At 41.7% G+C, this 14,297-nt stretch overlaps 1 protein-coding gene across 1 annotated transcript in view; it reads right to left on the minus strand.

The window, feature by feature from the left end:
* Positions 1–1,816: 1,816 nt before the first annotated feature.
* The window catches only part of FANCD2 (FA complementation group D2), an 81,693-nt gene continuing 69,212 nt past the window's right edge, over positions 1,817–14,297 (minus strand). The window contains exons 40-43 of the mRNA XM_054978144.1: positions 7,548–7,622; positions 6,188–6,334; positions 4,121–4,204; positions 1,817–2,862 (exon numbers count right to left, since the gene is read on the minus strand). Of these exons, the coding sequence (XP_054834119.1) occupies positions 2,785–2,862; positions 4,121–4,204; positions 6,188–6,334; positions 7,548–7,622 (384 nt within the window). The 3' untranslated portion in view covers positions 1,817–2,784. The remainder of the gene's footprint in view (positions 2,863–4,120; positions 4,205–6,187; positions 6,335–7,547; positions 7,623–14,297) is intronic.

The raw sequence follows: 14,297 nt of genomic DNA on the forward strand, positions 1-14,297 counted from the left end.
ATAGAGCTGTTACAGAGGGCAAAGTGGAAGAAGGAAGAATGATATAAGCTGCCCTAGGCTCCCTAGAGGAAGCGCAGGATAAAAATGCAAGAGAAAGTTAATTAAGAGGACTCTGACTGCTGACTTGCCTTACATCCATGCTCCTCTCTCCATTCCTGCTCATGAGTGTTATTCCAAAATGAATGTTTATATGTCATCCATCTATTAGTATGTTTGAAGCAGCTAACAAAATCAAAATTTTACAAACTACATTAGATCAGGTCAAGATGGATAACCCTGTTTGTCTGTAGCAGTAGAAAAGCGCAAGAGTCCAGTAGCACTTATCGTATGAACTTTCGCCACAGCTCACTTCTTCAGATATTATCTGAAGAAGTGAGCTGTGACTCATGAAAGCTCATACCCTACCACAAATTTTGTTAGCCTTATAGGTGCTACTGGACTCTTGCTCTTTTCTACTACATTAGATCAACACATAATAGAAAAATAAGGACTAGCTCTTTCCTCTGCAGCTAGAAATTGCTTAGTTGAATTACCTCAAGGGCAAATAAATGAACAGTCCTTGGTTCCCTCCTCATACTATTACCAGCAGTTTCTCTGAGACAACTATGAGGATATGTGTTTCAAATACTTTAAGTAGAGAAACATAAACGAAGAGAAAGGTTGAGGAGATATTCAGGTGAATTGCTTTTTAGCTTTCTAGCTGTAGGATGTTAAGATTTATCAAATTCTCCCATTTCTGATTTTTCCAGATGCATCAGTATCATCCCCATAACTCTTAAATTATCTCTCAATATAGTCCCTTCTTCCTTCCATTTGCCATATTCACTGCATGAGAACTTAAGAACCCCCTGCTGGATCAGACAGGTGGGCCATCTAGTCCAGCATCCTTTCTCACACAGTGCCCAACCAATTACTCTGCACTATATCTAAATGTGGAAAATGACCTAGTGGAGTAATTGAGGGTTTGCTGTGTTACTGCACAATAGTTTGCAGACATATGCACACAGCCTGGAAATTGGAAAAAAAAGTTGAATAGAAGTAACCAGATAATTAGTGACAGCTAAATATATATCTATGTATTGTCGAAGGCTTTCACGGCCGGAGAACGATGGTTGTTGTGGGTTTTCCGGGCTGTATTGTCGTGGTCTTGGCATTGTAGTTCCTGACGTTTCGCCAGCAGCTGTGGCTGGCATCTTCAGAGGTGTAGCACCAAAAGACAGACCATGGCAATACAGCCCAGAAAACCCACAACAACCATAAATATATATCTGTTCAATGTATTCAGACACGACAGTACAATTTAATTGATATTGTAAGCAGACTTTGAGTACTTACAGGGTGCATGCCTCATCAGCCTTGAAATGGCTTGGGTGGAAGAGAGAAAAAAAGCTGGCTGCAGAGTGGTAAGCTGCAGTACTGCGGTCAAAGCTCTGCTCACGACCCGAGTTCGATCCTGGCGGAAGCCGGGTTCAGATAGCCGGCTCAAGGTTGACTCAGCCTTCCATCCCTCCGAGGTCGGTAAAATGAGTACCCAGTTTCATGGGGGTAAAGTGTAGATGACTGGGGAAGGCAATGGCAAACTACCCTGTAAAAAGTCTGCCAAGAAAATGTTGTGATGTGACGTCCCCCCTATGGCTCAGTAATGACTCGGTGCTTGCACCTTTGCCATTTTTTACCTACTATAACTATAGATAATGCTATTAATAGCCCTACAGTACTAAATAGATTTGACACCGCACACAGCAATAGAATTTTTATACTTTATTATGTAAGTATGTGAATGAAAATCAAGATACACATATTCTTGAATACAGCACAACAACAAAAACCCTTCTAGAACATGAGCCAACACTGAAATTTTATCATAAACAAGGGAGTTAAACATGCTGGCTCATATCCCCACATAAACATTTCTATACGCTTTTTTTTTTTTAAAAGAAAGCAGGACATTTTCTCCTAAAAGTGAATAAATACAAAGATCACAATCTGAAACATAGTTAGGTGCATGACCTTAAGAAAACAACTCTGCTTTGGATTGTGGTTAAAAGTAAATAAAAGTAATATCATTGATAAAATGGAAACAAAGTGACCTGCTTTGGGGGTAGAAATCAGGGATTGCTTTTATCTTAGATCCATTTCAATCCTACGAAATAAAACAATAATCTCCAACACTTGGTGCAAATCTTGAACACTATCTTAACTTTACAGTTGTTTTCAAGCTTTAAATCTCTCTTTGGTTGTACAAAGAATTCCCACAAGTGTTTTAGTCACTTGAGATCTCTGAGTATGAACAGCAGTTTCCCACATGTCATACTATGATGTATTTCTGCTGCTAGTCCAATATAATATTTCCTATTGTGGCCCCCAATATATATGGGTCTGGGCTCCATGAAAAGGACATTCTATTTCCACAAAGTGTTAGCTACTGCCCTCCCCTGCTGTCAGTTCTCCTTTATCCAGTTTAAATGTTTTTAAATACCTTATAGGAAAGCTGTGAAAAGGAAGATGTGCAGAGAGAGAAACATACAATGTAGAGGATAAAGGGAGAGAGCTGTAGATGTTATATAATTGCTGTGTGTTTTTATTTTAAAGTGAAAAACTTTCTGGAGATAAAAAGCTGGATGTTAGACCTCAGATCTTCTACAGTCCAGGCTATAATCCACCTTGCTTTAGCATGGCTGGCTACCAGTTATACAACTCATCAGGGTCACAACAGCTCCAGAGCCTTCAGGTTACAAGTTGTAATAGACTGTGTCATGAAAAGTTAACCCAATACGATCAAGGTTAATCAGAGCTGTCTTCATCACTGTCTCTGGTATCTGTCTTACTCTCACTCTCTGAATCTTCCTCCTCTCCCTCTTCCTGGAAATAACATAAAAATAATTAAGTATTAAAGGCAGGGGTGAAAGCTACATACAAATTCTTCATCAGCACACCTGCATTATTAGCCAAAAAAAATCCACCCCCGAAGTTGGACCGTACTGCTGACTTATTTACATGCATTCCATCAACATTTCATCAACTATTTCGCACCATCCATTTCCAAAGAGGTTACAGCACAGACTGGCAAAGAAATCTTCCAAGGAAATCTGGGAAGAGAATCCCCAAGTGATGGGAGTCAGGAATTCTAACACAGTGTTCTTGTTATGTTCTTGCAGTGGTGTGTTCTCAGTGTTCTTGTTATGTTCTTGCAGTGGCAATTAGCAGCTTCCTTTTCAATCTGCTGAACTGGCATTTAAGTAGCAGCTTCAATAGTAAAGACACAGCTAGAACCTGCTTCTTAGGAGAAGCACAATTGAAAGTTTCTATTCCTAGGCTAGATTTTGAAAGCTCCACAGAATAACTCCCCCTGACAGCAAATTTGTGCAGCAAGACAGAGGAAGAAAGAGAAGCAAGGGTCAAGAATAAGCAAACAAAGTGCTCCTCTCCGATTATTCTTTACTAACTTTAGAATTTACTACTTTACAGAGCAAATTTACTACTTTACAGAGCAATTTATCAAGTAGTGACATCAGCAAGCAATGGCAAACGTAGGAAGCTAGGAAGATGGTATAAAAGCTTCTAGCTAGGATACTCCTTTTGGGCCAATAACATGAGTACAAATAGTAGGAACAGGAGCCTACATTCCAGTAATCATATTTTCTTCCCACCCAATAGGCTAGAGAAAAGAAACACCATTACTTTTTTACAGCCAAGAAAACAACATGCAATATGGTCATGGTCCTTTCCAGTTTAGTTTCCTCTCTTGGTTTTGTGTCTCTACGTTAGCCTAATATAGGAGGAACTCCTGAAGCTGTATCTCACTTTGTGAAATAGCTGTTAGTTGACTGATTGCTTTGAGGTGCTTAGCTGGCAAGAATTTGGTGGGGACCCACAAAGTGTGAAGGTGAAAAGGATAAGACAAGCTCCCAGAAAGTGTATATTAACGATACACTTTAAACAATAATCTTTAAATAGCTGTTAATGGGGAAAAAGCAGCACTTTGATTCTCATTCGCAGATTATAACCACAGGGAAAATATATCACAGCTTCGCATTTGATGTCGAGTAATGAGACTGATCATCCTGGCCAGAATGCAACTATAACAGGTGTTTTAAAAACACTGCCACAGCAGAAATACCTCTGTAGGATCATCCCTGGGGAACATGGAAACTTCTTCCTCCTCCTTGCTTTCTTGGGATGTTTGAGAAAGGATCTCTTCTCCCTAGAATAGATATAATAAATCCAAGAGATAACCCATAAAAAGGAAACCTGAGATCCCACTAATACACTCGCTTAAGGGAGTTATTTCCCATAGAGCGATCCCATGTTGCATGTGAACATTCAGTGATTGCATGGACCATTAAAACAATTCTGCTCTTCAAGAATCCACCAACAGTTTACAAATAGAATTTAAACAAACATATCACAGTATTGAAATGCAAGACCAGTACAACAAAAACAAAGAAGGTAGATCAGCAACATGCAAGCCAGATACCATATCAAATCGCATGACAGAAACTCATGACAGAACTGGAAATTTAAACTGCAAAAGTGCTTCTGAATAGAAGTGCTTTAAACTGTTGGCAGAACACTGACAAAGAGGACACAAAGTAGACCTTCTTTGAAAAAGTAATTCAAAGCCATGGTGGTGTTATTGAAAATAGCTTCTCTCTTGTGGGCCATCCACATAGTGCGGTAGAATCTGCTGATTATCTCAACAAGTCTATGTGGGAGAAGGAAGTCCTTAAAATAAACTGGACCCAAGCCATTAAAAAATAGAACGTGAAACTGCAGCTACTTTCTGGACTGGATCCAATTTCTGATCAGGCAGCCTCACATAAAACCAGCTATCACTAGCTGTATGTCACCAAGGCGTGACTAACCAGAGCTAAATCCTTTAAGTTTAACAAAGTGTGGAGTTGGTGTCCCAACTGTAGCTAGTAAATGCACCACAGGCCAGCACCATCTGACCAACCAGCAGTAGTGAAGTTCTTTTGTATTTACGATATATGTATGATTTTCTGGTTCTTATATATTGGGTTTCTATCATTTTGTGTTTGGCTTTTATGTAGCTGATCTCAGTCATTATTTCTTTTCCTATAATAATTTTTTTAATATTGTGATGTTTTCCCTTAATTATGCTTATAAGCTACATGTAGATCCTTACAAGATGAAAGGAAAAGGTAGAAGTGTTTTAATAAATAAACAACAACATTCAATTTATATACCACCCACTCAGAGCGGTTTACAAAGTATGCTATTGTTAACCCCAGAACAATCACCCTGGGAGGTGGGCGGGGCTGAGAGAACTCTGGAAGAGCTGTGGCTGACCCCAGGTCACCCAGCTGGCTTCAAGTGGAGGAGTGGGGAATCAAACCTAGCTCTCCAGATTAGAGTCTTGTCACTCTTAACCACTGCACCAAACTGGCTAGTTGTAACTGGTCTGCAGTGCTAGTTGTAACTGGTCTGTAGTTTTTTACTCTACTATTCTAACAAGTTACTTAGAGAAGAAGAGAAATGCCATTATGTCATGCTCTGCACTTGATTAGAAATAATAATACTGATTATATGCTGCTCGTCTAGAGCGATTAGTGCCCTAGGCAGAGCAGTGAACAAATTTATTTATTTATTTATTTCAAATTTGTATTCCACCCTCCCCGCAAGCGGGCTCAGGGCGGATACCAACATATTAAAAATACAATTAAAAAACAATAAAAAATTCATATTCATTAAAAACAACACATTTAAAATTCAGAGTTATTGTCATCCCCACAATACAGCTGGAGAGTTGGGGCTGAGAACAGTGGCTTACCCAAGGCCGCCTACTAAGCTCATGGCAGTAGTGGGATTTGAACCACGCAGGGTGCTGATTTGCAGCCCAACCACTTAACCACTATGCTACAGCGGTTCCCTCAAACAGCCCAGATTAACATTTATATGTTAGCGTAGCATCAGTACACCTTCTCTGAATATTTTTACCTTTGCCAGGTACACTGCTTGCTCATACAATACTTAAGAATTCCTGATACTTGTTCAGCTTTACAAAAATGGCACTAAGGATGTGAACCTATGCATCCTCGCTTAGGAGTAAGTGCTGAGCCAACATGCATGGGGTTGGCCTGTTCATTCTCAAGTCTCAATGTCCATTTTTTAAAAATGGCAATTGTCAGACATGACTCATTACCTTCCATCTGCCTGTGCTCACCTGCAGATCTCTGTTTTTGAGGATGCCCACCCAAAAAGCCTCCTGACAGTGATTTAGAGCCAGCATTGCCTTCACTCGGTATACAAACTGCTCAAGAGACTTCTTCAGTAGAGGAACGTGGCTGGTGAGTCCTGTGTCTTGGTGAATCTAAATGAGAAAGAAATGCACATAAGAAAAGTACCAATGATATCCTATTTGGGTCGTTTAGATTGTTCATTGGAGGGCTAGAGGACACCTGGGTTCAAATATAAGTGCATATGAATGAAGACACTGAGTGGCCGTCAGGAAATCTCTGCTCCTCAAACTATTTTTTTTAATATTCATAAAGGCATGCTTCAGTATGACTGTTGCATGACAAGAACAGAACAGTCTAAGTGATGTAAAGAAAAGAACAGAACATGGTAAGTGTTGCAAAATACACCAAATACTATTGAAATAGTAGCCTACGAGGTTAGCAAATGGTAGCATTTAGGACAAATTCATTATCCTGAAGGACAGCACGGGTTCCCTAGATGCCAATCTTAGAGGCAAACATGGAATGTCATTACACAACCTCAGTGGCAACAGGACTTGAAAGTGGAGGGTGAGGCATTGGAATCTTGCCCTGTTACTATACCTTTCTCCTTCTCAAAGTAGTTTTCTATCAAAGCTAGTTGCTGACAGGGTTGTACATCATTAACAGCGGCAACAATGAATGCATATTTTGGTATAAAACAGCAGATGACACATTGGCCTCACTGCACAGTATCCCTAGATGTATTAGCCAAGGGCAGGCAGAGAAATCTGCCCAAGAGGATCAGCTGCAGCGATTACTTAGGGCTCTGTAAAACTAGTTTTTCAGATAAGTCTTATTTTAGAAAACACAATTTTGGCTTAACCCCTCCACCCTAGTTAATAGTGACATCTGTGCATGCGCAGATGTTGTAAACAACCTTCAACAAACCGGTATTGGGATAGCATTTGGGTTGCCAAGCTGGAGTAGGAAGGGAAGTTAGTGGTGAAGGGGAAAATGGGATTACTTCCCCCTGAGAGTCCCCTCTTGTACTACTCTCTGACAAAAAGAGCTTGAAAATTTATACCCCGGAAATCTTGTTGATCTTTAAGGTGTTACTGGACTTGAATCTTGCTAGTCTTTACAGATGTTATCCTGACTCTCATTGTATGAATGGGCAGAATTTATGCACCAAGAATGACTGGAGGGCAATTTTACCATTTCCCACTTACCATTTTATCTCTGATATATTACAAATAATATTTGAAATAAGAAGAGGGGACATAGTTTGACAGAAACAGAAATGAAACCAGATTAACCAGATTCCAGCAATTTAAAAGCTCACAAACTGCTTGTAGCCTCCCTTACCTTGGAATGGCCACATATGTGGTGGAGTTGTCTGGTGCTTAGCTGCAAAGTTTTCAGCAAACTCTGAACATCTTCCTGTAAATCCAACAGAACCCATTTACAATCCCGTTCACTGAATTTTATTGGGATACTTGAAATAATGTTAACTGTAAACTTATAGTTTAATAGAATATATTGAAGCAGGCAGGGCTATTGTACTTATTACATGGCAACATATCCCAGTACACTCGACAGGGAGTCACAACCAGTCTTGACTCCTTGAAGAATATACTTGTACGCTTGCAGCATTCATGTTTCATTTTTCAGTGAGCACCTAAAACGACTTAGACGTACACTTAAAAATGTAACACATCAAGTTACTCTTAAATGAGATACCCTCTAACCTGGGTTCCATAGTCTCTGAAAGATTTACCATAAAAGGAAATGCATGCTGGCCCCAAGCTAAATTATACCAAATATGAGCAGGACCTCATCTCTCTCTCTCTCTCTCTCTCTCTCTCTTTTTAAAAAAGAAAAGATCAGTATAGAAAAAAACATCAAAACAAACATGACAAACCACCATACCAAGATATATTACCATAAAAACAGTGTTGCACTTACCTGTAACTGTTGTTCATTGAGGTCTTCTGTGCAGGCACACATGGGACTGCACATGCGCCGGCCTGCTGATCAGAGGTTTTTAAAGCTAATTTTCACTACCAAAGGGCATCCTCACCTCCCAAAGTGCCTGCACGGCTGCTTTCCCGTTGGAAACAGCCCCTCAGGGAGGCGCAGCGCCCTCTGACCCTCAGTCCTCTTTCCCAGCCGTACTCTCCAGGTACGTAGAGAAACCTAAGTGGGGAAGGAGGGAGGGTATGTATACCTGCACAGAAGAACTCAATGAACAACAGTTACAGGTAAGTGCAACACTGTTTTTCATTGTTGGTCTTTCTGTGCAGTCCCACATGGGAGTTTTACAAGCTATTTACTTGGGCGGAGCTTGCTCTTTACAGGAAGAGAGACTGGAGTACAGCTGTGCCCACTGCTGCTTCTTTTGAGTATGTCCAAAGTATCATGCTTAACGAAGATGTTGGTGGACAATCATGTCGCAGCTCTGCAGATGTCTTGGATTGGCACCCCTCTCAGCAATGCTGTGGAAGATGCTTGTGACCTCAAGGAGTGTGCATGAATTTCCAATGGGCAAGGTAATTTTGCATACTGGTAACTTAGTTTTAAAGCCTGTACCCCTCACCTTGTGATGGTTTGTACACTTACTCTTTCCCCTTTATTAGGTCCTGAGAAGCAGAAAAAGAGGTGAGAATCCACTCTAAAATGCTTAGTATGGTCTGCATAGGAATGAATCGCCCATCTTACGTTCAGAGTATGTAATGCCCTTTCCACTTCCCCTGATTGTTCTTGAAAGAAGGTAGGCAATACTATCTCTTGTGACCCATGAAATTTTGACGCCACTTTAGGTAGAAAGTCCAATTTGGTTCTCAATACCTTATCCTGATGAACTTTCAAAAAAGGTGGTTCAACACTCAGGGCTGCCAACTCGCTTGCCCTCCTTGCAGATGTTATAGCTACCAATAACACTACTTTAATTGATAGTAGTCTTAAGTGGCATGTAGCCATTGGTTCAAAAGGTTTGGCCATAAGCTTAGCCAACACCAACTGTAGCGATCATTGTGCCACAACCCTTCTGGAAGGTGGAAACATGTTCTTCAGTCCTCTCAGAAACATTTTGGAAGTAAAATGTGAGAACACAGTCTTATTGTCAATTGGTGTATGAAAAGCCAAGATGGCCACCAAGTACACCTTAATGGATGAATTTGATAAACCCTGCTTTTTTAGATCTAATAAAAACTCTAACATTCGATCTAATGTACAGTCAGTTGCATTCACATTCTGTGTCTCTGCCTATGCAGTGAATTTCCCCCATTTAAGTCCATATAACTGCCTTGTCAATAGGCATCTACCATTCAGTAAGACCTGTGCTGCATCTCTGGGGAATGTTCTTGCTGTGTTATCAACCATGCCGTCAGTTGGAGCTTGTCCACGTCATGGTGGAATGTCCCCCGCCAGGACAGAAGGTTCAACACTTTGGGTAAGTGAATAGTCCTGTTGTGGGCTAAGCCCAGCAGACCGTGGAACTATGCTTGTTTGGGCCAGTAAGGGGCTATTACTATCTCTTTCATTCCTTCTGACTGGATCTTGCTTACTACTCTGGCGAGTAATGGTATTGGTGGGAAGGCGTAGTACAGATGTCCCAACCAATGTAGCTGGAAAGCATCTCCCAGCGTATCTTGCCTGAGACCATCTCTTGAGCAAAAGAGTTTGGCTTTTCAATTTTCTCTTGTCACAAATAAATCTATGTCTGGGAAACCCCACTGATGGAAAATAGGTTTTATATGGTCCACTCATGTGGATTCACTCAAAGTCTGCTGAGCCTGTCTGCGATAATGTTATCTTCTCCAGGTATGTGCACTACACTTATGTTTGTGCCTTGGCCTATGGCCCATTCCCACAGTGACATAGCTTCCTTGAACAAGGCCTTAGAATAGTACTGCCCTGCTTGTTTAGGTAAAACACAGCAGTTGAATTGTCTGTGAGAACCTGAACATTTCTTCCTTTCACTACATCTGTGAATAAGACTAAGGCATAATAAATTGCTCTTAATTCTTGTAAGTTAATGTGTAAGCTCCTTTCATTCCGTTTCAATGTTCCATGGGATACAGCTTCCCACAATGTGCACCCCATCCTGTGTTTGATGCATCTGTGGTAACAGAGACCTCTGCTACTGAGTGCCCAAATCTCACCCCTTTAAAGAGATGCGCACCCACGACCCACCATTGAAGGGATTTCACTATTTTTCTAGGGATATTGGCTCTTTTCTCTTGTGGGTCCAATTCGCCATGGAATACCAAGATGAACCACATCTGTAGTTCTCTCATCCTCAACCTTGCAAATGGGACTACCGCAGTGATAGAGGCCATGAGCCCTAGTAGCGTTTGAATACTCTTTGCCGATTGAAACCGTCATCTTTGGAATGACCATACTACACTTTTTATCTTTTGTGCCCTCTCTTCAGGTAATAAAGCCTTATTGACCAAGCTATCTAATACTGCACCTATGAAGTGGATCCTCCTGGTTAGTTCCAGTTTGGACTTTTTTCGGTTTACAAAGAGTCCCAACTGTAAACAGGTAGGCAAAGTTATGTCCACCTGTTTATGAACTTCTTCCTCTGACTTGCCCGTAATGAGCCAGTCATCAAGGTATGGATATATACAGCAGTTCAAGGTTCTTAAGATAGGCAATAACAACCGCCATGCACTTGGTGAAGACCTGTGGTGCAGTGGATAAGCCAAAGGGAAGGACACTGTATTGAAAAACTTCCCCTCCATAGATGAATCTGAGAAACTTCCTATGTTGCTGTGTGGATAGAAATATGGACATAAGCATCCTTAAGGTCTAATACAGCAAAACAGGAGTTATGTGTCAACAACATCAGCACTATGAGTAGTGTTGTCATACGAAATCTGTGAGGGGTAATGAATTTATTCAGATTCCATAGATCTAGTCTAGGTCTGTATCCCCCATCTTTTTTATCCACAAGAAAAAACCTTGAGTAAAAACCTAGTCTTGCTTCCCCTTCCGACCGGGGTTGCACTGCACCTTTATCCATTAACGTTCTCAGCTCTATTCCCAATTCTGGTCATTTCTGACCTTCTGAATAATCAGGAAGACTCAAACATAGGAAACTATTAAACTCAATTTTATAACCCAACAAAATAATGTTTAGTACCCATGCGTCAGTGGTGATAGAACACCATGCCCTATAGTAGGGTTGCAGCCTTTCACCAAAGACTGGTTCTGGACCTTGTGTAAGCAGTCGGCCCGGCCTCCACCATGTTTAATAGCTATTTAATAGCTGCCGGTGATATAAAAATCATAAGGCCCCTGGATTAAATGCAGTTTGGTTTGCAAACAGGGGAATTCCAGCTAGCAGTTGCTGAGTCCTGCCTGGGAGATCCAGGCATGAATGGAATGCCAAATGTAAACACAGTGACCAGAGGTGATTAGTTTACTTTCCTCTCAGCTCCGGGTGGAGCGAGAGCAAGAAAGGTCTTGCAATGTCATCCCATTTAGCACATTCCTTTCCCTCCTTCCATGATGAGATCCCCAGCCCAAGACTTAGGAGAAATCAATTAGCACCCTTAAGTTTTTGTAATTTATTCCTGGGAAAAGGTACATTCCCCAACTAAATTCATCAACTCAGCTCCAGGGACATCAATTTGCAAACGTTCCTTTCTAATTCCACAGGAAAGCAAAAGCTTACTCTTTTGTCCCACCCCAGCAGCAAGCGATCAAGATAATCAAACCTTTGTTATTGGGGTCTTAGTTCCAACGATTGGGAGGGCTCTTCCACCTCAGGGCATGTTTTGCCCTATAAGAATAGGGATCTTTGCCCCATTCAAACTGTGCACACTTATTGGATCTGAAGTGTTGCTCCCTTGAGGTTACCCTAAGCCTCTCACTCTCCTGGCCAAGAACGCTGGACGTTTGAAGCTACTCTCTTCCTCCATGGACTGTTCTACTCGCCGGGATAGGTAGATAAACTTCCCCTCCCTCATTATATTCCAACTTCTGGCTAGCTTCCTAGGACTCTGTGTGTGTGCAACCATTTTGTTATGTGACACTGAGAGATCTCTGTCTTTTGGTGCTACACCTCTGAAGATGACAGTCACAGCTGCTGGCAAAACATCAGGAACTACAACGCCAAGACCACGGCTATACAGCCCGGAAAATCCACAACAACCATTTTGTCATTTGCTCCTGTGTGTGTGTATTTTCCTTCTTTTAATAAAATATTACTCTTTGAACGTAAAAGCACCAGCCTCATCTGCTATCATGAGAAAGGGACTCTGTAAAAACTGGTGAAAGATCCCATTGTTACCCCTCTCACATAGCCGTCTTCCTTGCCACTAATTCCCCCCACAATTCTCTTATTTGCAAATTCAGGTGACACTTGTACTAATCAGAACTACTTGGTGTCTTAGTGTTGCTCTTTGGGATGATGTGACTGAGATCCCTGCCTCAGTCTGTGGGTTTGTTTTCTCTTTGCAAAGTCACCTTGGCTGCCTTGATAGGGCCAGCTTAAAGCATACGAGTATCTCTGGTAAGGCTGAAAGCGATAAGACTTTCCTCTATATTGGAGCTGCTGTTTAAATTGCCATCCTTGGGTTTGCTGGGTTGGAGGTAGAATGCCATATGATTGTGCTGTCTGACGATCTTTTCTCTTTGGGGATAGGTAATCGTTGGTTTTCTCCAAGTAGAGCATCTTCCCTTCAAAGGATAAATCTTCCACCCTGGCACGCATCTTGGTGGGTAGAGCTGTTGCTCGTAACCAGGCATGCCGCCTATGTACTATGGCTGATGCCAAGGACCTTGCAGATGTATCGGCAGCATTCTGACCAGTATTGATTTGGTGTCTCGCGAGTCTCATTGCCTCCTCATTGCCTCATTGCGATCTCTGGTCCTCCAGCAGTTTGTCATGAAAGGAAAATTTGATAGGCGCCCATCATTGCACTATAGTTCGTAATTTTAATGTTCAAAGCAGCTGAGGAATAAAGTTAAGAACATAAGCAAAGCCATGTTGGATCAGGCCAGTGGCCCATCCAGTCCAACATTCTGTCACACACAGTGGCTAGAAATCCAGTGCCATCTAAAGGATTGTCAGTGAGGCCAGGACACCAGAAGCCCTCCCACTGCCTTCCTTCCAGCACCAAGACAACAGAGCACCACCTTCCCACAAAGAGAATACCATCTATCTCCTGTGGCTAATAGCCACTGATGGACCTCTGCTCCATATATTTGTCCAGTCCCCTCTTGAAGCTGGCAATGCTTGTAGCTGCCACCACCTCCTGTGGCAACGAATTCCATGTGTTTATCACCCTTTGTGTAAAGTAGTATTTTCTTCTATCTGTTCTAACCCGACTGCTCAATAATTTCATAGAGTGCCCACGAGTTCTTGTATTGTGAGAAAGGGAGAAAAACACATCTTTCTCTACCTTCTCTAACCCGTGCATTATCTTGTAAACCTCTATCATGTCTCCCCTCAGTCGTCTTTTCTCCAGGCTAAAGAGCCCCAAGCGCCTCAATCTTTCCTCATAGGGAAAGTGTTCCAACCCTTTAATCATTTTAGTTGCCCTTCTCTGTACTTTTTCCAGTGCTATGATATCTTTTTTAAGGTGTGGCAACCAGAACTGTACACAGTACTCCAAATGAGGCCTCACCATCGATTTATACAGAGGCATTATGATACCGGCTGATTTGTTTTCAATCCCTTTCCTAATAACCCCTAGCATAGCATTAGCTTTTTTTATGGCAGTCGCACACTGTGCTGACGTTTTTAGTGAGTTATCTATCATGACTCCAAGATCTCTCTCTTGGTCAGTCTCCGCCAGTTCAGACCCCATCAACTTGTATTTATATTTTGGATTTTTGGTTCCAATGTGCATTACTTTGCACTTGGCTACATTGAACCTCATTTGCCACATGGATGCCCACTCTTCTAGCCTCGACAGATCCCTTTGGAGTGCCTCACAATCCTCTCTGGCTTTCACCACCCTGAACAATTTCGTGTCATCTGCAAATTTAGCCACTTCACTGCTTAATCCCAATTCCAAATCATTAATAAACAAGTTAAAAAGCATTGGACCCAATACCGACCCCTGTGGCACCCCACTGCTCACCACCCTCCACTGTGAG

Source organism: Eublepharis macularius, chromosome 4 (assembly GCF_028583425.1).
Source record: "Eublepharis macularius isolate TG4126 chromosome 4, MPM_Emac_v1.0, whole genome shotgun sequence".
NCBI classification, from domain to species: Eukaryota; Metazoa; Chordata; class Lepidosauria; order Squamata; family Eublepharidae; genus Eublepharis; species Eublepharis macularius.